Source organism: Orbicella faveolata, unplaced genomic scaffold (genome assembly GCF_042242905.1).
Source record: "Orbicella faveolata isolate gen_17 unplaced genomic scaffold, um_ofav_v1 contig_14, whole genome shotgun sequence".
NCBI classification, from domain to species: Eukaryota; Metazoa; Cnidaria; class Anthozoa; order Scleractinia; family Merulinidae; genus Orbicella; species Orbicella faveolata.
Window position 1 is genome coordinate 11,188,069 of NW_028301541.1, and position 23,548 is coordinate 11,211,616.

General features: G+C 37.9%; 1 protein-coding gene across 1 annotated transcript; it reads left to right on the forward strand.

Annotated features, from left to right (window-relative positions):
• Positions 1-446: 446 nt before the first annotated feature.
• LOC110069319 (cyclic GMP-AMP phosphodiesterase SMPDL3A-like) lies at positions 447-22,279 on the forward strand. Its single transcript, XM_020776839.2, has 7 exons — positions 447-2,582; positions 13,518-13,866; positions 15,187-15,495; positions 17,756-17,927; positions 18,701-18,795; positions 19,032-19,256; positions 21,911-22,279. The coding sequence occupies exons 2-7, from the start codon at positions 13,536-13,538 to the stop codon at positions 22,180-22,182; spliced, it is 1,404 nt and encodes a 467-aa protein (XP_020632498.2). The 5' UTR covers positions 447-2,582; positions 13,518-13,535; the 3' UTR covers positions 22,183-22,279.
• Positions 22,280-23,548: the final 1,269 nt, after the last annotated feature.

Genomic DNA, 23,548 nt, shown 5'->3' on the forward strand with positions numbered 1-23,548 from the left:
GCGTAAACACCGCAAATTTACCAAGGACAATTGAATACGTGCGATTTTGTTAAAGGGTAACGTTCAATAATGCGTCGAAAATATTTGGAAACCATTATTTGCGTTAATTTAAGTTAGAATTTTATTAAATCAATTAGATTATTCGCTCTCGATTTCTATCACCTCATAGAAATCTCGAGCTCATAATCTAATTGTTAAATAGAAACACGATTTTTAACCAATCAGCGCTCGTATTTTCTTAGGATTGTTTTCTAAATGAGTATGGTGATCCGCATGGCGGCCCTTGGGGCCGCCGGAGTCACGCTATAAGCTTCTATATATGCTAGGAACATTTCTGTCCCATTGGATGGATTGGCCCTCCTCCGTTGTGATACATGTTTTAGTTACCTGAAAATAGAGATGCCCAACAGATGCCTAACTTTACCGTACTTCTATCTTATCCCGGGTGGGGGGGGGGGTACTTTGGGAATTTCTGGGTGGGGATGTGCCGCTGGGACCCTGGAACCCTTAGCCTATACCAGAGCTAGTTCAGCTGAATTTTGCTACCCTATACTAGAGTAAACTCCCTAAATCCCCCAATCTATCGACACTGTTGAGGCTGATTTGCGTAAATTTAAACTTGCCGATTTGATTTTTTTTTACATTTTTGAGTGGCAATTCCTGGTTTCCCTAGTCTAGAGAAAAAACTTCAACCAACTAGTCAGTTTTGTGAAAAATTATACCCTATTCTAGACCCAAACGCTCTGATTTATATACCCTATCCTAGAGTAAACTGCTTGAAAACCATACCCTTCACAGCGGCACATACCTATATAGCCCATATATGGCAGTGCCCCCCCCTCCCCCCGCCCCGGGTATCTTATCTCTTTCACGCTTTTTCAGCCCAGGAGCATTAATTGGGTATTAAAGGACTTGTCGGAGAAGTACTGAAAAGCTAGTAATGATGCCATGAACTAGTTTGATTCTGGAGTAGCAGCTCAAGCCCGACTTTTTCAGGCACCGTGCTCAAAAAGCTCTACTTGTATTTGAATTTTGTTTAGGGAAGGCTTGACTGACGTAAATAAAAGAGAACTAGATCTCGGGCAGGCCCTAGATGAAAAATAGATAATCACTGATTTCTTTGTTAGCCTTGATTTTGTATATGTAATGTTGAAAACATTTAGTCTCAATTCTCTGTTTCCTGTTTCCTGACGACAACAGTGAATCGGAGGAAGAGTGCGATCCGAGTTGAAAACAAGACCATTAAGATTATATAAAGACATTTTTTTGAGCAATAACCACCGAGTCCGTGCCTGAGAACTTTTAAAATCAATACGCTGAATAGTGTCCTTTCATAATCTACAATCATGGATAATAGAAGAGACTGGGTCTCTTCTATTATCCATGGTAGAATTAATTTCGGGTGTTTAATTTTCGCGCGCTCTTCTTCTCGCAAATATTAATTTTCGGAATTTTTTTCCAAAACGCGAAAGTCAAGAAATTTTTACTCGCGAAAATAAGTAAGAAGAGAAAATCATCAGGACAATATCTACAAAATGATGCTTCTTATTTTCGTATTTTTGTTACAAGTTGATTACTTACCTTGAGAATTTTAAAAAATGATACTGATTAGCTAATACACTATTGTTCTTTGAAGTATTATTCTCCTCTTAATTTCACAACTAATGCATCAGCTGAGAGACAAATGTTTAAGGAAGCATTTCGAAACACCTAAGTTCTGGTACGGGATGACAATTAAGCAAAACAAAAAAAACTCAGATGGAAAAAATTCTTACTTAATTCACTAACTTGACTCCTGACTGTATTTAAAGAAGATATAGCTTCTCGCTGGTGTTCGTCAAAATCTCCCTATACGGCGGTAATACGGACCTTGTACGCGCTTAGTTAGATAAATTTACGTAACGCATGCGTAGGTTATATTATTTAAGACACACAAAAAGGACTGTAAACATTTTTAAACGTATGTAAACGAAAATGTTCATATTTCAGGAGCTAGCCGTTGTCAAGGAAGCAGTAGGTTTAGTATTGATTCTGCGTTGTTAAAGACAATACAATGTATTTGGCTGGCTAAACTATATAAAGCCGCTAATATACTAATAAATCACTATTCGAAACGATTATCGACTAAGTCTATGAATGCTTCTGTTTAGCCATCGCTTTGTTATTATTGACAAACACTTCGCTGACGATGAATAGCCTTAAGCATCGATTAGGATGCGAACACCGCGGGGCCTAAATTCGGATGCTGTTTCAAGAATATTGAAGGGACCTCTAACCCGATTTTTGAAACATTACTACTATCCTACTTCCAGCTAACATGTAAACTAGTTATTTTCAGTCTTTATCTTTATGCATTGTCAGATGCCATTAGAATGTTCCCTGACTCAATTTTGATCTACTTAAAGACAGCTGTATTTAACTTTGGGCAAAACAATTTAACTAGAATAGGCATGAATAAATAATTGCTTTTCCCCGCCACGTGTATCTTGGGAAGAGTGTTATGCAAAAGAATTGACCGCAGGAGTAAACGTGACGGTATTCAGTGGTTATTAGTAGCAGCGATCTAGCCACGTTAGTCAAAGGTAAGGTTCTTTCTTTTTTATTTTTAGACGCTAATTGGTAACAATACACAAATTAGTCATAATAGGGTAACAGAAAACGACGTTTTTAGGAGTTTTTGACGAAAACCTACTGTCCTTTCTTATGAACACAGAGTTTGGTAGCTTGCTCACTCGTTTAATTTGTACTAGGCAATCACTAATTTTGCCATGTAGTGTTAATTTATAACACCACCCGGCCAGCTCAAACTGGGCTTTTTTGACAGGCCTGTATTCTAGGGTACGCCTTACATTGCTTTCAACTCTTACATTGCCTTTTAAACTGAACACTGGTCTTCGACACTGGTCTTCGACCTTGAAGTCAAATTTATTGACTCATTTATCTCAAAATAAAAGGACGATACAACCTGGTCCGCCTGTAGACATTTCCTGTGTTCAACATGGCCAACTGGCTGGGCAGTTTTGTTTTGATACAACGACTAAAGTTAATAAATGAACTCTAAAATTATGGCGTCGTACTTTGCTAACGACTTATCTCTCAAGTCAACATATTTGTTCATTAATGTGGTACGTTTTGTTATTGTCAAAATATTTGATCCATAACGCTCAGTTCAACCTCATGTCTGCCTGAAAACTACACTAATCACAACTCTACACTAATCACAAGCTCTGTGGAAAGTGAATCACATGAAAATGAGTAGTAAAGAAACTTGACCTCTTTTTGAAATAATTAAATCATTTTTATGGAAAGTTTGTGTCCAAAAAGTGCCTAAGTTAAATTTGCTTGTTAATGGAATTTTAATACGAGAATTACTTGTCTGAATAGTATTTGAATTTATAGCTTTCTTGGGCGTAAATTTCACATGAATATCAACGCTAACGTCGACGTTTCCATATCATCTAGACATCACTATCAAGTTACAAATATAATAACGTTAAGTTTTGCCGATATCACTTTACAGGCGAGGCGAGAATAGTTTGGTGAGTTAAATAGCTTAGTTTTGAAGCGCTGTGATAGCACGTTATGGGGGGTTCGAAAATGATGAAGGAAATGCAGGAATCTGTAAGGATCCGCGAATAACTCGTCGAGAGGCGAACGATCGATCTGGTTGCTAGGAATCAATAACACCGCCCAAGACTGCTCGCGTTAATGTATATCTTATCCGGCCGGTTCTCAAGTGTGAGGCAGCTACGAGAACTGTTACAACTAAGGGATGGTAGTCTATCACAGTTTAACTCCTGTTTGGCTGTTGCAGGTCGTTCATCTCCATGTACATTTCTGAGCGGAGTTAAATATCCCATCTAAGAACTGAAAACAAGCGTTAATGATTTTGCTTTTGGTCCCCTGCTTGCAAATGAGTTACTTTCCCAATTTTTATTATTAGTCTTATTAGGTTCGCGTTGTTTGCACCTCAACAAGAGAGGATAAATGGTAACGCCGGAGTTCATACCCCATATAGCTAGGCTATATTCGCAAGGTACTCTCTCTCAAGATTTTCCTAGATATGGTATGAAATTCTCTCGAGAATAATGTTACCACGCAGGTTTCATAGATGTAATCGTGGAGGATAAAAGTGCGCGCGCGTGCAGTCGCCTGGGCTGCCCATATGAGTAAATTCGCGCCAAAGGATTGTATCATCAACTTCTAGATCTTCCTAGGATTTCTGAAGCCGAGAGTGATATAAAAAAAAAATTGAGAGGGATTACTTTGGGAATAAGGCCTAAATGGGGGATTAACTGTCTTACTCTTCATCCTCTCATGATCTCGAAATTCACTTCCTAGTATTCGTATCAGTTTTAGTAATAGTTACGAGCTAATTATACTTTTGGTTCGTTAATTTCTCTCCCACCATTCCGATCCACTGTTCTAGTGGGTGGAGAGGTTATAGTTATAGATTAAGCTGCTCGTCCGTCGACTTTTGGAAAGGGTTGACTAGTGTTTGATTTCAATAAAGTTTCTCTCTGTGCTAAGAAAAGACCTCGGTGTCATTTATTTATCCGTTTGATTGCTTGAGCGCAAATCTAGACTGCTACACTCAGAGTAACGTTAAAAATCAACACATGGGTATTTTTCTCTTCAAAAGGTGCGGCCTATTGTTTAAATCAGTTGCCATGTTTTAGTTTATTCAGAACAAGCCCGTTGGTGAACCAATAGCAGACAACTGTTTATTTGATGCCACGTCATGTCAATTCATGTGTGGTTAAAACAGTGAGAAATAATCATCTCAATCTACAAACAGTTAAAACAGATAACAGTGCTATTGTTAGCAGTAAGCCACTTTAGACAAAGGTAAGTTGTTTTAGGTCATCTAAAATACCAAAATCAATGTTTCATGACAAAGAAACTTTTTTTTTTCGCTACTTTTTAATTCTACTTACCGCCTTTCAACTGCTTGCCTTTAAATCCAGGCTGATTTCAAACTGAAATGTGCGTAATTTACTGAGGATTTTAAAAATAAAGAAAGAACAAAAGTCAAATAAAAAAACTTAAAATTATAGTTGGTAATTTCTGTAGTTCTTTGACCTGCGTGTCCGGACAACCCGCCCCGGTCTACATGTTAGCTGACCCTTACTCATTGTTATTTTATAATTGAGTTTTAGGGGAAACGTATAACTACATACTTACCATCACTAGAGAGCTAAAACATTCAAGTTTCACGTAACAAGAAGAAGTTAGAAGAGTTACTGCTAGTGTATTTTGAAATAGATTTCTTCGCAATTCATTCAAACACACTCAAACAAAAGCCAGCTGTTAAAGAATTTAAGAATGTTCTCGCTATGAAGATGATTAATGACCAAATGCTGTTAGCGCAGGGGCAATGCAAAGAAGAATTTTCCCGGAAATAAATCGCAAATTTCATTGAATCCAGTGAAAAGAGGCTTTATTGTGAGCCAGAATCTATTAAGGTGGCCGAACACAGTTTTCGCGCGCGCTCTTGCTAATGCAATTCAGCGCGCGCACAAGGATTGAAAAAATTAAACATGGCGTCAACACAGCGATCATTTTATTTGCTCAACGCCCGCACTATCTGTGCTTTTTTTCTTCATAATTGAACACAGTGTATTGGTGGTTTTAGTCTTTTATTACAAAGGTATGTTAGAAAAGGTAACGATGCAAAGAACCCAGCAATTCTCAGCTTTTCCTTTGTTACCAAAAAAACCTAGTTAAATGCAGCGCATGCATAGTAAGTCGAAAAAATGCGATTGAATGCGGAATAGCTTTCTCGGAAATACGGCTATTTCTCGAGAACCACTCATTAGAATTCCACGAAATTTAACCCAAAAACAAAGGAAATTCTAGATATTCCAGTGAACCTTCAACAAGGGATTATTAAAGATCTCTCTGTTAACTTATTATGAAAATAGTGTTAACTTGTGGGCATAGTTACAAGCTTGTTGCATGCAAACTATAAAGAAAATCTAATGACTTGATTTTCTGCAAATAAGCAAAACCCATTTTAAAGGCCTGTTTATATTTATTCTTGTCGCCATAGCAACGGAACATACGTCAACTTAACTATCAAAAAACCGAAGTTTGTGTTGTTAACTCTCTTGCTGCCATTTTTGGCGACCAAAGGATCAAGGGTTTTGGAAAAAAAAAAAAAAGGTGAATGAAACACAGGTATCAAAAATTGTGTTCAGCCAACTTAAGAACGAGGCATGATTGAAAACCCTTTTACCACAGTTTAACTAAAATCCGCGTTAAGTTCGTTTCTCGGCAGTGATTCGCCTTCAATTTACATGGAAACTTGGACAGTCCCGTTTTCATTTTCTCACTATCATAAAATAATTAACAGAAATAGGGGTCAAGACCACTGACTGTTCACGGTAATAAAGAGATCTTCAGGTATGCAAACCCTCCTTTCACGCGGAGAATTCTGTAACCACAATTTTTGTATTGCCAAATTTTCGTAGCTAACATTTATAAAAGACGACACACCGTTTAAATTTGAAAGACATGTTTCGGATACTCAGTATCCATCTTCAGTTAAATTAAAGGATGTTTACAAGTGAGTGACTTTATATAAAGTAGGTAACAAGTAGGTGTAATCTACAAACGCAACGTAAAATCAAAATCATCGCTAAGAAGTATTGTAAGGATTTACATTAGGTTAGCCTTCTCTTCCTGTAAGTTAAGTAACATATTCAGTGTGAAGGACTCGATTCCCAATACGCTCCGTCCCCAGGTGGTTTACAAATTTAAATGTGCAGGATGTCATACCTGTTATGTCGGTGAAACCACTAGACATTTTGGCACCAACGTTCGTTAGCACTTACTCTCGGATCGCAATTCCCATATCTATAAACATTTTCGGGGTTCTGAGTCATGTAAGAATCTATGTTCTTTTAATTGTTTTTCCATCTTAGACTCGGCTCCCGGCTCTTACTAATTTCCAAGAAGCCCTTCATATTGAATGGGAACGACCCGCATTGAATAAACAACTCAAACATGTTAATTTAACTCTTACTTTAATTACTAGTTGTATTCAGCATTTTTCACAGTTTTGTATTCGCACCTTTTTATTCTCCCACTCTGTTGTATCCCTTAAGTATTATGTAACTCTTTCACTGATTTGTAACTATTATTCTACATTTTGTAATTTACGCCTACTTGTTACCTACTTTATATAAAGTCACTCACTTGTAAACATCCTTTAACTGAAGATGGATACTGAGTATCCGAAACATGTCTTGCAAATTTAAACGGTGTGTCGTCTTTTTTAAATGCTGTGTTTAATTTTTGTATTTTGTGTAGCAACCATATTTAAGGGCATTAAGAGTGATTTTCTGAGAGCGTCGAGAATCGGAAGACAGTCACGAAAAATTTATTTTTCTTTTATTTCGCCAAAACATACCTTTGGGTGAACTTATTCAAGGAAGAATAGTTTAAAGTTCCGACGATTCATTTTATGGCCAAAATTTAAGAAAGTTCGAAATTTGCATATAATGGCGGTTTTCGCAGATTAAAATGTTCAGAATTTCACGTTTCTTTACGAAAACAGCGGGGGCGTAAAAACAATCCTATGAAAACAAAACTTGGCACAAATATTATTTCTTTCTTATACTTTAAAATCGCGCGATAAGTTTCTTGAAGTTTTGTTTGTAGCTTTGTAACGAAGGGTATTTTTGTACAGCCGCCATTTCTGTCTCTTGGCAAGGAACAAATAAAGGCCAACTTTGACTAGTATAAATGGCCTCTGGTATATATCATTTGGTCAAAATATCTACATTTTAGGAAACCTCAATTATTGTTTCTTTCACCCGAAAAGTTATAGCTCTGGGAATTAAAATGTTCTCCGTCAGTAAAATAAAATGTTACGGCATGTCAGCGAGTTCAAATTTATGCAAATCACAAGGTTATTCTTTGGAAGTCAACGGTTTAAAACAGGAAACGACTCACCGTTACTTAGAAGCGATTTTAACTTCCCAGTGCCCTTGTGAGCTGCTCTGTAAAATATTTCCAGTAAAACAGCGAGCATAAACGGCCATAAAATTCGACAAGGTCGACAATGTTTATATTTGAGATGAGACATTGAGTGGCACACACACTCCTGGCTGTTTTCATCGTCTTGCTCAGTCGACAGTCCTTTTAAAATATGATAGAATATTCGCTTCAAACCGAAGCAAATTAGTTTCTCATATCCATATGCCTCATGTCGACTCATGAGTAAATAACTCAGTCTCCGTACATTGAATTACCCACTCGACTGACGTCTGAGGTCAGGAGGTCACCTGATATGTCATTGTTACTTTTCCCCGGTTTCACATTACACGCGTAACGCCGTATTTGAGGACAAAAATTTTCCAGTCGATAGATTTTTTCTTAATTTTTCCGGCAGTCACATAATGAGTTACTTGTGTCAGAAATGCAAAAAAAAAAAAAAAAAAAAAGTATCGAATGTGAGTCAAAAGAGACAAACGATCTTACTGGATAGCACCACTGCCTGTGGTTTTTAAAGCAGCTACTATCCGGGTCAGATCTCCAGACATCGTCAGTTACACGAACTAATAAGTGGAGATAAATAATGCCCTTGGCAGTGAATGCGTTATTTAGAGGAACGAAAGGAACGAGCAGAATACGCGAATCTCACGCGAAATAAGCTTTGCTCTCGCTGCTCGTATATCACCAGCCTTGGCTAACTAAAACGGCACAGCCCGTGTTTCTGTGTTTTAGTCATTTCAGTCACTTATGACGCTCAATTTTGCTGTTATGATTAGGTTTTAGAAGTAGCGCCGATCCACCCCCACCCCACTCCCAAGAAAAGTGATTTCAAAAGTCGATCGTGGCGGCCAATACTCCCGAAAGCAGAATGCAATCTGCATTTGTATTGAGAGGCACTAGCCTGCAAGCAGGCATATATTGGAGAAGAGGAACGGAAGTAGGAACGGAGAAAAGGAATTAGAAGTGCCACCCAACTGTTCGCCTTAAAAGAATCTACCTGGACATACTTAAAAAAGCCATATTACCATTAAAACGGATTAACTCTGTGCTGCTGTAACTGAGGATCATGTATTAAATGTTTGCTTAATTTTTCACCCAAAATGTCATGCTGCTCTTGACAGACATTGCAATAACTTTATAAGAAAGTGAACATGTTTGATTTGCATTAACAGGCGCAACTTAAAACTATTAAGAGTACAACTTCAACAAGTAAGTAATAAATGTCTGACACTTTTTTGACGCCTTCAACGACACAGGCAAGTATTGAATATCCTCAAGATATGTGATTGTAAAGTTTTACAGTAATCAAATGAGAAGGAATGTCTTCAAATATTGCCGGGATAGGAAATTGAACGGTAAAGTTGGAAAGAAAATCTTAAGCCTATATAGCAGAAATTTCAGATTAGAAAAATAAAAGAATGAAACAAATGTAACTAAGCCTTTATTTTCATAGAGTGAGTTTGTCACTTTTGCTAAGCGACACGAAGCGTTACTGAAAGCAGGTAGCTTGCGTTACTCGAATAAATAATATGCAGAGTTTAAAACATTATTATCTTCGGCGGTCCAGCTTTTCCTGCAGATAAACGGTTTCTTATTTTTGAGTATTTATCTTTGCGCACGTTTGGATGCGTGCCAAATGTTACTAAGCACAAAACTATGAATCACGTCGACATCAAAGAGATCAATCCAGTGTTGAAATTATGTCAGAGTATCATGCATCTAGGAACGATATCTTAAAAACTAACAATTATGTCGAAATGTTGCTTTTTCAATTTTCTTTTTAAATCGAAATGTCTTTAAAGAGATTTTGAATGCCGTAATTCAACTAAATACCGTGAAGTTCAATATGGCGTTACGCGTGTAATGTGAAACCGGGAAAAAGTAACATAACGACATATCAGGTGACCTCCTGACCTCAGAGGTCAGTCGAGTTGTTTATTTACTGTACGGAGATTGAGTTATTAACTCATGAGTCGACATGAGGCATATGGATATTAGAAACCAATTTGCAACGGTTTGAAGCGAATATTCTATCATATTTTTAAAGGACTGTCGACTGAGCAAGACGATGAAAACAGCCAGGACTGTGTGTGCCACTCAGTGTCTCATCTCAAATATGAACATTGTCGACCTTGTCGAATTTTATGGCCGTTTATGCTCGCTGTTTTACTGGAAATATTTTACAGAGCAGCTCACAAGGGCACTGGGAAGTTAAAATCACTTCTATAGTAACAGAAGGAACGTAAGTAACGGTGAGTCGTTGTTTCCTGTTTTAAACCGTTGACTTCCAAAGAATAACCTTGTGATTTGCATAAATTTGAATTCGCTTACATGCCGTAACATTATATTTTATTGACGGAGAACATTTTAATTCCCAGAGCTATAACTTTTCGGGTAAAAAAAACAATAACTAAGGTTTCCTAAAATGTAGATATTTTGACCAAATGATATATACCAGAGGCCATTTATACTAGTCAAAATTGGCCTTTTATTTGTTCCTTGCCAAGAGACATTAATGGCGGCTGTACAAAATACCCTTCGTTACAAAGCTACAAACAAAACTTCAAGAAACTTATTAAACGATTTTAAAGTAAAAGAATGAAATAATATTTGTGCCAAGTTTTGTTTTCATAGGATTGTTTTTACGCCCCCGCTGTTTTCGTAAAGAAGCGTGAAATTCTGAACATTTTAATCTGCGAAAACCGCCATTATATGCAAATTTCAAACTTTCTTAAATTTTGGCCGTAGAATAAATCGTTGGAACTTTAAACTATTTTTCCATGAATAAGTTAATGTTAAGGTATGTTTTGGCGAAATAAAAGAAAAATCGATTTTTCGTGACTGTCTTCCGATTCTCGACACTCTCAGAAAATCACTCTTAAGAGCAGCTTCGCCTAAATATCAACTAGACTTGGAAATAGCGAAAAAATCGAATTTCTTCAAACTCGCCCAGAATGAAGCCCTACGGGCACTAGTTACAAAAATATCGTTTTAAGTTCGATAAATCAAAAAAATTTTTTTTCCGCAATTTTTTCGTTTCGATGCCCCAAATCGGCCAAAATCCATCGAAAATGAGCGGCATATTCAGAGGCTCGTAAACTCAAAAGCAAAAATCTTCATTACAAACTGATTGCACGTCGTATTTGTACTTCCTTTCTTGTCTATTTAGAGCTAAATAGATCGTGATTTGATCACAACTTAAATATTTGACGAATTTTTTAAGTTAACGACCCAAGACAGCTTTACAAGAGGTCTACATTTAGCCTATTTTCAAATGCTAAAAAGGCGTTCTGGTACACGGCTTTTCCCGAAATGACTAGTTTGGTTTGAAAGAGCATTGTTTCTTCTTCAAATTACTGAAATAAAATTTTTGGGTAAATAAAATCGTGAGCGCTGAGATAGCGAACTAAATGCAGCACTTCGTCCTGAAAACGTGACCTTTGACCCAAGCGTAACGAAACCAATTACTGCAAGAAAACCCGGAAGAAAAGCAAACGTTCCGTTATTTTGAAACAATTTCTAGTGATATCTCTCCGAAACCATGATTGCAAGAAACTATTTCCAGATATGAAATCTTGCAGGGTCAAAGACGGAGCTAAAGGGCGCATTTTGACACAATAACTTTGTTTGCTGAGAATTGAATTGCAGTCAATTCCAATGAAATTTGCAAACTTGACGTATGTTAGCCGATACTTACCTGAATATTTATATTAATAGAAGAGTCGTCTTCTTGGATTAACCTTCAAAAGAAGCTGCATCCAGATTTGGAAACCTCAAAAAGAAGAAATGTTTAATGTTCCGTGAGCTGCCCGCTGCTATAAATTAGCTTAAATTCCATGCACATGCCGACCGCAGGTTTGTCGTAAAACTCACTTAACTCCACTGACAGTTTCCATGGGCAACCCCAAAATAAACAATCCCCAAAAATGTAAAGTGAAATTGGCTGTCTTCATGAACAGTTAGATGCTAGAGTCAAGTTCCATTACCTTTTAAAAATGCTTGATTCTACTTTGTTCACTCAGTCGTTACTGTCACGTTCGAATACTGCGTAGTATCGGTCACGCCAAAACACTGCGGACCGTGCAGACTGAGTAAGTTTCCCATACAAAGTCTTGTACGCGTTTGTCTATTGAATCAAAAGTCAAATACTGCGCTTGTGCAGCCTGTGGATAAATGACAAACTTTCAGATATATTTAACACTATTTTGTAACTAGACCCAAAAGACGGAGTCACAATGAAAAGCCCAAACAAGTGTCTGCAGTCTGCACGGTCTCCACTGCTTTGGTGTGACCGATTGTATGATTCGCGGCATTAGAACGTGAGAGTAGTAAACAAAGTCGACGCAAACAAATAAAATCAAGTACTTTTTAAAGGTAATAGAACTTGACTCTAGCTTCTAACTGTTCATGAAGACAGCCAATTTCACTTTACATTTTTGGGGATTGTTTATTTTGGGGTTGCCCATGGAAACTGTCAGTGGAGTTCAGTTGGATTTACGACAAACATGCGGTTGGCATGTGCATGGAATCTATAGCATCGGGTAGGTCACGGAATATTAAAAATTTCTTCTTTTTGAGGTGTCCAAATCTGGGTCCAGCTTCTTTTGAAGGTTAATCCAAGAAGACGACTCTTCTATTAATATAAATATTCAGGTAAGTATCGGCTAACATACGTCAAGTTTGCAAATTTCACTGGAATTGACTGCAATTCAATTCTCAGCAAACAAAGTTATTGTGTCAAAATGCGCCCTTTAGCTCCGTCTTTGACCCTGCAAGATTTCATATCTGGAAATAGTTTCTTGCAATCATGGTTTCGGAGAGATATCACTAGAAATTGTTTCAAAATAACGGAACGTTTGCTTTTCTTCCGGGTTTTCTTGCAGTAATTGGTTTCGTTACGCTTGGGTCAAAGGTCACGTTTTCAGGACGAAGTGCTGCATTTAGTTCGCTATCTCAGCGCTCACGATTTTATTTACCCAAAAATTTTATTTCAGTAATTTGAAGAAGAAACAATGCTCTTTCAAACCAAACTAGTCATTTCGGGAAAAGCCGTGTACCAGAACGCCTTTTTAGCATTTGAAAATAGGCTAAATGTAGACCTCTTGTAAAGCTGTCTTGGGTCGTTAACTTAAAAAATTCGTCAAATATTTAAGTTGTGATCAAATCACGATCTATTTAGCTCTAAATAGACAAGAAAGGAAGTACAAATACGACGTGCAATCAGTTTGTAATGAAGATTTTTGCTTTTGAGTTTACGAGCCTCTGAATATGCCGCTCATTTTCGATGGATTTTGGCCGATTTGGGGCATCGAAACGAAAAAATTGCGGAAAAAAAATTTTTTTGATTTATCGAACTTAAAACGATATTTTTGTAACTAGTGCCCGTAGGGCTTCATTCTGGGCGAGTTTGAAGAAATTCGATTTTTTCGCTATTTCCAAGTCTAGTTGATATTTAGGCGAAGCTGCTCTTAAGACCCACAACAGCCTTTACACTTCTTTCTTTCTTTTTTTGATAGCGAGGTCAAGAATCCACAATGTATATGGGCCATTCATTTGCGGTATTGTTCGTAATTATCCTTGCCTTCGCTCTGCCAACTGATTGTCGAAGGCCTAAGGGTCGCCCGTTTAACATAGGTCGAAGAGACAAATTGAAGTTCCTTCACGTATCCGACGTCCATTTCACTCCATTTTACAATAAATCCGTGGATGAAAGCAACTGGTGCGAGAGCTCAGGAGCCAGTTCTACCGCGGATTATGAAGCACCTTATGGTAGAATTGGATGTGATTCCCCAGCAGCTCTCTGGTTAATTACTTTAGATGGCATGAAGGAGAAAGCACGTGACGCCAAGTTTATAATGTTGGCAGGTGTACAATTAGATTGTTTTGTTAATGCCGATCAGGCCAAATTATTTCTTTAAATAATTTGTAATTTTATACTCGGAGGAAACATTTTGTATTCTTTTTTTTTTTTTGACTTAAACTGCCTGTTTTAAGTTGGAATAATTTAAAAGCGGCCTCATCTTGGCTAACTACGATATAAACTTAGAATTTTGGGAAATCTCTTCGTCTCAACATTGAAACCGTCAGAAGGGATTAATGTTTGAGACAAATCAAGCTCGCAATATACAACTATTTTATATTGCAACAGCCTTCATTAAACACGACTCAATAGTTGCCAATGATTAACATCTATAGACGACTCTCAGGTGAAATAACTTTTCAAATTTCGTGGGGAAAATGAACTATAAAATAAAAACAATTAATAACAACAACAGATTGCACAAGCATAATTCTACACTGATCAAATAGCGGTACAATATTAACAAACATGTTTGATGAGAAATACTTGAAATTACAACTAAGTAACGTTTTCACGCTACTAGCCAAGTCTAAAAAGTTGATCACATTTTTATTTAGAAATAGTAAATTGGTCATGCCGCGCCCGCAGAACTTAAAATTATCAATATATTAACTTCTGAGGTGGCCTCCGTTATATCCCGGTGGTTTCTTTTGGAGGTCTCCTCGCCGCCTTTTGAGTACTGTCAATATCTTTTGTCATTATTTACGTACGTGGCAAATAAATGATGATGACAACGATGATGAAAAAACTGAGGAAAAAATAGCAATAACAAAGGAATAAAGACTAAATAGGCCAAAAATATAAGAAAAGCAGTAACAATTGTTTTTACTTGAAATGCTTGCATTAAAACTCATTTGAAGTGTCTTATTATCATTATCATTATCATTATCATTATCATTATTATTATTATCATTATAGTTTCCATTGTGAAATGGGGCTGACGTCAACTCGTTGTCAGATTTCTTATTTACTAATCATCAGTGTTAGTCTTTTTTGGTCACTGACGCACGGCGTTATAGCTTAAAGGAAGATTGTCTCAATTTGTTATCAGAGGAGAGCTTGTCAGTATTTCTAAATATTTTGGAGGACCAAAACGCATTTAAATTGCCCAGTAACATAAAAAAAAAAACTTGAATAACCCTAAAAGTATTATATCACGTTTTCCCTTCGGTGCCAAGAAAATGGAAACTTACTAACATACAGCCTGAGCGCTAGCTGAGAAATTCACGTTTATACACTAGGTATGAATCTGCAATATTGTTCAGAAGCCCATAGGGAGTTGAATTATTATCATACCGTGGTCTTCTTTTTTGTTCCTATTATAGGAGACTCAGCTGGCCACGGTCTGACAGACGATTTTGGTTCACACAATGTTCTAAACAGCTTGTCCTTTGTCAGCAGCAAAGCCCATGAAGTATTTCCGGAAATTCCGGTTTTTCCTACTTTTGGCAACAACGATCTTCCCGGACATTATATACTACCAAATAACAGCGATTGGTACAAGACTGTTCTGACTTACTGGGCTCCGCTTATTTTGTGCGAAAAGTGCCCGGATCATGTCCAAAAGCCTACGACTATGGAGGCACTTGCGAAAACATTTATTGATGGTGGCTATTACAGCGCAAACATTGCAGGTAAGACTATCATTTGAGACCAAATTGACAGAGTGAGACTGGGTTTGAAAGCGCTAGGTCGCGTGAGATTAAATCTCATAACCCAAGCCTCGGTTTTCAGAAAGACGCGGTAATAACGGAGCTCCGGCGGCCCGAAGGGCCGCCAAGCGGAGCCCCATACTCATATAGGAAAGAAAAAGAAACTCATGAGTTGATTTTCTCATGGTTATCATGGCTAGCGGTATTGCTCGTGGGCGCGTACGCACGACGACGGCGATGGCGACGGAGTCGCGCAACATGGCGGGCATACTCCAAATAATAGGTTGACAGAGACACTAGAGACATGCAGCCTTGCTTTACCGTGCTCTTCTTTGATTTTGGACATCCATGTTATCATCAATTGACACCTGTCAAAACAAGGTATCCGCTGACCAGTATCACGTGACCATATCGCGGGTTCAACTGTACAGCTCATCGAGGTCATGTGTTTTTTTTTGTTTTTTTTGTTTTTTGAAGTTGACCGTTGACCAAGTGCTGGTTTTTGATTGAATTGCGGACTCATGTCAGGTTAACTTGTTGCAAACAGGGCAGGATTGTTCGGAAGTCGGTTAACGCTAACCCAGGATTAAAAGTTAACCGAATTATAACTTTTTCCTCTATACAAATGTTTTTTGCTACTTTGTTTTGTGTATATGATGATTATTAAACTCAAAACAGAAGGCCAAATAATATACAGAAAACCTCCCTGCAAAGTTACAAAACTCAAATCAAAATTCTACCTGTTCCTGGGTTAGCTAAATCGGGCTCTGAACAACCCGGTCCAGGAGCTACCCTTTCAGGCTGGCCTAAATCTACATATTAAAATTTAACCACGGCAGCTTTTAGTTCTCCCGGTTTGCAAGCGTTATTTTGTTGTTATTTTTTGGCCAATATGTTAAAAAAAAAAACATTTTTGATAACATGAAGTATAACGAAAAGGAGAAACACTGGTCAAGTCACAAATATAATGCTAACAAAGAAATTTGAATCAGTATAAGTTGCAGTGATTTTGGATTATTTTAATCACCCAGGCTTAGTATGTTTGCCGAGAGTTGGATGTGTGTTTATACTGAACAATAACAACAACGACAGCACCGACAACATTGGTTAGAAAAACAAGGGTTTGTAAATCCCTCGCAAAGCATTTGTAATTCAATTTGTTTATTTGTTCGTATTTGGCTGCTTTTGGAATGTATCCCGGCCATAGTTCGTAGAGGGAATGGTTACGAAACCAGGCAAACAAAGACGCCAAGAATTATGTCGGAAAGTCAACGACCCTGCACAGTCTTTCGTTTCACGTTCATACACTACGAGTAAGTTTCGTAGAACCAAAACGTTTCTACCGATAATTTTTCAGTCAGACGTAAACACCTACCGTATTTTTTGCATGGTCAAACCCAAAAAAGCGAGCAAAACCATATTCAAACTGAATATCTTAGTCTTGCTTTCTAAGCATTCCTCTCTATTGCCTAAGTTTTGAAAAATGAGCTAAAAAATATAGTTATGTTAATACATTTAGAGATTGCTTCCTCAGTTTTTCCAAATTATAACTACTTTAAACTTACTTTAACAACAACAAAATGTCTTTCTCCGACCATGATGATATTCTTCAATGCTATATCATGCTAGTTTTCACAGATAAAATATGCAATTAAAGACATACGAATGTAGTTAAAACTGAAGTCAACGCCAAGCAAGGAGATTGTTCCGCCAATGTTTTTATCTCGTGTTTTGGTGGATCTAAGTAGAAAAAAGTATCGGTTATTATTTTTAGGGGTCGCTAAAGTTATCTTTGGCAAGATTAAGTGACTACTTAGCCACGACATTTCAAGTCACGTCAGTTAAAGTGAATCACGCAATGCACGAGTTAATAACATTCAATGATGCTCCTTACCACAGACGTGGTTTTGTGTGGCTATGGCTGAAGAACATGAAAAAAGTAATAATTATAAAAATAAACAAGATCAGTGGTTACGACTAGGTTTATTAAGAGCGATTACAAACGACAAACTAAAAAAATATGACCAAATTTGTTTGAAGATGCGCTCTCTCTAGCACAGCTGCTTGAATTTAGCGATTTTTCGTTGAGTGTAGAAATTCTGATGTCTCGACTTTAAAGCTGCTTCTGCAGACTTTTAAATCTAACAATTGATGGATTCAGTGATTTTTTTTTCACGACGCCACTGAATCCCATGTGAAAGATTAAAGATCGCCAATTATACTGTTGACACTTTACTTCCAGATGGAAAGATGATCTTACTAGTCTTGAACACCATGTACTGGAATGACAACAGATACACCGATCCGCTTGTTGATCAGATAGCTGAAAGTCAAATGCAATGGTTCAATGATCAACTTCAGATGGCCAAAAACCAGAGAAAGAAAGTTCTTATAATGAGTCACATTCCTCCCGGGTGAGTCGTTGAGGTATAGTTTATGATAATAACTATTACAATACAGCTCAAGGTTTCTATTTAACAATAAGGCGGCTTGCTCGAGGTTTCTGCAACAGTTGGCTAATGGCGAAGCCCTGAGTCAACAATCAAGAATTTAATTGAATAGCAACATAGAGCAAATGCTCGAACCGTCGGACTGTGTTGTAACATAACCCACTGACCGATTGATCAAGCAAAACTAAAGGCCAGGTGTTATTTTTTTAGCCTTCTTTGTTAAGCCGTTGTATTGACAAAAAAATTGTAGTAGTTAAAAAGGAACATTTATCAAGCAACGAAAATTGTTTTATTCAAGAAAAATCATGAAAACACGAAGATTATTCGGCCAATCATATTGCAAGTTTACCTGATAGCAGGTCTGTTGGTGAATAGACCATATTCGTATTCTCGATATTGGACTGGGACGAGCTTGCAACCGGACCGAGGCTAATGATGCGGGAAGCCTTTTACAAATAGAAATTTATCTCTTTTTGATGATACTCCCCCGCAGGAAGCCTCCACTGCAGGCTAGTTCCAGTCCAATACGGTGAATACAAATATGGTATATTGATTTAAAGATTTGCTTACGTTTGCAAGCATCACAAGCAGGAAAGAGCTCGAGTCTCGTTAGTTAGAGCGAAGCTGAAGCAGAAAACTCATCTTTCATCTAACCAGCTAAGTAAAGTTATTTACTTATGAATAAGTAAAACAAGCTATTTTTGTCTATATTTTTTTCATCTTAATTGTTATTTCAGCGGTGACCCGTACGGATACGACTTCTTCTGGCTACCACAGTATCTTACCCGATACGTGAGCCTTGTAGCTGGGAAGTACCATGATATAGTGGCAGGTAAAATCGCTATTTGAATGAAGATCCTAATTCGAAAATAAAAACATGTTATTTAACATCTTTTGATCGAGTCAGAAAAATTGATTATTAGTTAATTGGTGAACTGGCATTGTGTTTTAGTGGTGTCAGCATAAAATTCAATAAGTCGTGCACAAGGCCAAAGGCGCTGTGCACTAAGGAAATAATAGAAATCAAATTTGAAAAGTTGTTTTCTCGTGTTTTGATCTCTTCGTCAGGTCAGTTTTATGCTCACACTCACAGGGATGATTTTCATCTTCAAATCTTGGACGCCGCAAATGAAGAGGCAGAAAAAGCGTCTACGAAATCCTTTGTTATAATGACTGCCTCGATATCACCTGTTTACAGCAACAACCCGGCGTTTAAAGTGTTCACGCTGCGCACCGACAACCAAGCCCTTGTTGATTATGATCAGTACTACCTCGATTTGGTCATAGTTACAGGTAAGAAAAATTCCCCACGATGTTTTACTCATAGCTCATGTTTGTCCTGATAAGTGATCGAGTTAGCTTTGGGCTGTAGTTCGTAAGCACAAAAGTAAGCCATTTATCTCTATTTCAAAACGCGTCATCACACATGACCATTTACAGTGGATTTGGAAGACAGTGCACGTGCAAGTAAAGAGGCAATTAATGTAACTCGTAATGTGGTTTACCGCAGACTGATTTATTATTAATCCAAAACTTCTGGGAAGTGTAAAGTCTGTATTAGTATAGTGGAAACTCATTTTTCAACATCTCGAATTTCATTTATTTACTGAAAAAGTAAGGCCCAGTTCAGGCGCCGAACTTTTATCGAATTTAATTCGAATTTGGACCGACCCAAATTATCAAAAGTACACCTGTTGATTCAGACGTCGAACTTAATTCGTCGAACTTTATTTAGTTTAAACCAAATCACATCGAAATGTCAGCGATCAGTCAGGCAAAGTGAAAACTACTTGTAAAATATGTTATGATAATTTATGCATTATAGGTTCGGCTCATGAAAAGTTCGACGTCTGAGTCAAAGCCGTTCCAAAGCCGAAATTCCCGGCCGAGCTAGGCGGGAAGAACGGCTGGGCCGTGCCAAATTCAAATAGCCGTTCTTAACTGATTCAGACGCCGAACTTTTCATGTACTTAATTCACCGTATTTGGTTCAGCTCATGGAAAGTTCGGCGTCTGAACTGGGCCTAAGTGACTAGAAGTATATTCCCTTCCCCGCCCCTTCCCCTAAAAGAATAAGCTTATAAACTTCGTTGAAATTTATATCCTAAATTTGTTAATCTGTATCAAATATTGGTCGTGAAGGTCACTTTAAACGAGGAACCAGGATCATCTCTGTTAGGTGAATTTCAGCAAAACGTTCCACGGTAAAAGAGATGACACCACCCCACATTTCACACCCTTTTTCGGACAAATGTTACTTTTCAAGTGAATATATGAAAGACCATACATTTGAACCGCTGAGAATGAAATGAAGACATGATTGATAATCGCAGTTATACGCAAACCTTAAGCAGTTGAGAAATTTAAGCCTGAAAAAAAAAATTCGGGTTTGAACGGTATTTGAATCCATGACCGCTGCGATACCGGTGCAGTGCTCTACCAACTGCGCTATCAAGCCAGCTGAAAGCTAGTCATGTTGTGAGTTTGTAATATACCCGTAGTTTGCTTTAGTTTGTTTTAATATACCTTTTGTTTGCCGAAGTCCATACCTGGTTTTACGTCCGCTTGGGTTCCTGTGGTTTGTCTACTGGTTAACTGAGCCTCTTAAAGTACAGGTTCTTTCCCTGTATCTGTAATTCTTAAAAGTTGTTATTCTAATTCGAAAATTCTCGAAAACTCTCCACTACCTAATCCCTTGGAACGAATCGTGCAGCCATATTAGAATATACAGTGATGGGCAACTGTCAGCTGAGTGCAATGGCAGGGAAAAATTGTAGCGATAGAATTTTGGTCACAAGTGGTAACAGCACTGTAAGGCTTCTACTTGCATCGTACGGTTTGTTCCTATTGTGATAAAAATATCAAGACCAATAATTTAGCTTGTAATTAATCATAGGTGAGTTTATTTCGTTATTTTACCAATCTCGGCACTTTTGCTACGTGGCTAAGTGGTTAGGGCGCCGGACTTGAAATCCGGAGGTCGCGGGTTCAAGTCCCGCTCTGACTACTTAGCTGGAGTTGTTTCTCGGTAGACCCTAGTTCAACTCCTCGGTCATGCTTGTAAATAGCCAACTGGTCTGCCTCCCGCAGGTTGGGATTTTTAAGCCTATTACGTTTAGTTGATATCTTTGTTTCCTTCATTTAAAGTGGCATGCCTGTAAACTAGCCAGGTGTAGCTAAGCGCATTGACCACTATAAACAACAACATTTGAACATATATATATATATATTTTTTTTTTTTTTTTATGAAGAGGGTCATAACCGATACCAAAATCTTTTTCAAGCTCCAACAACTTGAGCACATTTAAGAGGTGCATCATGTATGTATCTAATATTAAGCAAGGGAAGACGCATCGTCCCTTGTATGACTTGTATTAATACCCCGTCCACATTACACCGGAGAAATTTGAACGCGACGTTTCGCTCTGAAAACGCATCAAATGTTTTCCTTCCATACCACGCCGGAGAAAAACTCGAGGAAAACTCGGGCGGCGCGGGAAAATCTCATAATTATCGTGACGTGAACGTTTTTGAAAAGCTCTCTTTTCAGAATATTTTTCGTCCACACTAAAACGCAAAGCTGGCGTTTTTAAATTCCTTGGGGTTGAAGAACGTTCTAGAAAAGGTCAATTTTCGTGCCGGATTAGTGTGGACGGTAAGCCTAAACGTAGAAATAAAGCTACGTTTTCGTGACGGATTAGTGTGGACGGTAAGCCTAAACGTAGAAATAAAGCTACGTTTTCGTGACGGATTAGTGTGGACGGTAAGCCTAAACGTAGAAATAAAGCTACGTTTTCAAATTCTCTGGCATATTGTGGACGGGGCGTTAGATCAAGGTTATGCAAAACGATGTGATGAAGGTTTATGTTTTGACTTTATTTTCGTACAGCATATTACTAAAAGAAACCAACAGTGTAAACAGACGGCATTTGTTTTGTTTTCTTGTAGAATTTTCTAATCCGGTGTGGAAGTTCGATTACACCTTCAGCAGGAAATACCCATCCAGAAACAAGTTCATTAACGCTGACAGAATTGACGAATTGAACCAGGAGCTTATAAGCCAAACTGATGGTACATACTGGAAAGCTTATATACCTTCCACAACGGCCAATTACCAGACAGGATCGTACGATCGACTTCCCCTTTACTGTATCATGAGATACGTATTTGAAGAGGATTTCAAAAAGTGTCACGAAAAATTCAAAGTACTTGGTGGCTAGAGAGAGGATTAAGTCAAGATTACAATACTGTGTGGGATGTATTACTCACTTGCATTGTAACACGGTTTGCAGGAATAAAAACTAACTTAACCGTGAATGGTGTTTGTATGATTAATCGTCGCAGCTATAGTTGACACCCGGTAACTCGAACCCTCCCTAACTCGAACCTCCCGCTAACTCGAAGCAATTTTCATTTCCCTTCAGGCCATTTTCTATATAATTTTACCCTCGATAACTCGAACCCCCGATAACTCGAATCTTTTACTATTTCCCCTGAAGGCCCGAGTTATCGGGAGTCGACTGTAATCTATTGGTCCTGCCATTGTAATTAGGATGGCAGGAGCTTGTGTCGAGTTTCAAATGTGCATGACTAGATTCCATTGTTGCAACTGACTGTCACCTCTTTCGGCGTTAGTCGGGAGAAGGCGAATAAAGGCAAGTCGTTCAGAGTTAAGACAAACCTCTCTCTCTCGGTATTCTAAAGCAAAAATGAAACACATCGCAAATAGTTTGAGTGGAGAGACGGCGGGAAATTTGTTGTTGCTATATCAGTAGACGATGTAATAATCGTAATTTGGACAACTCGTATAATTGAACTCTTTTAATCGTACTAATCACTTCGAACTTGTTAAGTTACTCGCCAAAGACTCGACTCTTCTCTAATCGGAAAAGCACTAAACTTATCCTATTACAAAATTCACGTGATCAAACCGGTTCAAACAAGAATACTGTACAAACAAAATGCAGTGTCCAATTGCACTGATGAATTCTTAAATAAGAGCAAAGTTCAACGATTTCTACGCTGTTATTCAGCTTTATTCGTACCTAAACAAATAGAAAAATATATTTATTGGAAAGACTTCTTAGAACGTCTAGCCGAATTACACGAGTCTCTTTCAAGTATCACCAAACACGATATTTCCACAGCACATGTTTCGGGTTCATGTTTCATATATTTTTTCCGTGCTTCCTGTCCTTGCTGTTACTTGGTGTACAGGGAGAGTGATTTTTGCTGCTCCTCTATGTCACAGTGACACGAATCCTCGAGTATATAGCGAAGATAGCGCAACCACAAGCATAAACACATTCTTTTCATATCTTCCTCACAAAACATCACTGTGGCATAAGCAAACGTATACCAACAACAACAAGAAAATTGTTGGTTCTATTGGTACTGAAGTTCAGGGGTATACAACGACGGACCATCATAGTAACAAATGCTTATTTTTAGGCAGTTCTACTAATTTCAAGAACCGAATGTTCCTCTCCTTTTGCAAAGAAATTAATGTGAAAGGCATGAGCATTCACAAGTCAGAGTCCTCGGCCTCCTTTAGACTTAATAAGATGTTGAAATTACTGACTCTGT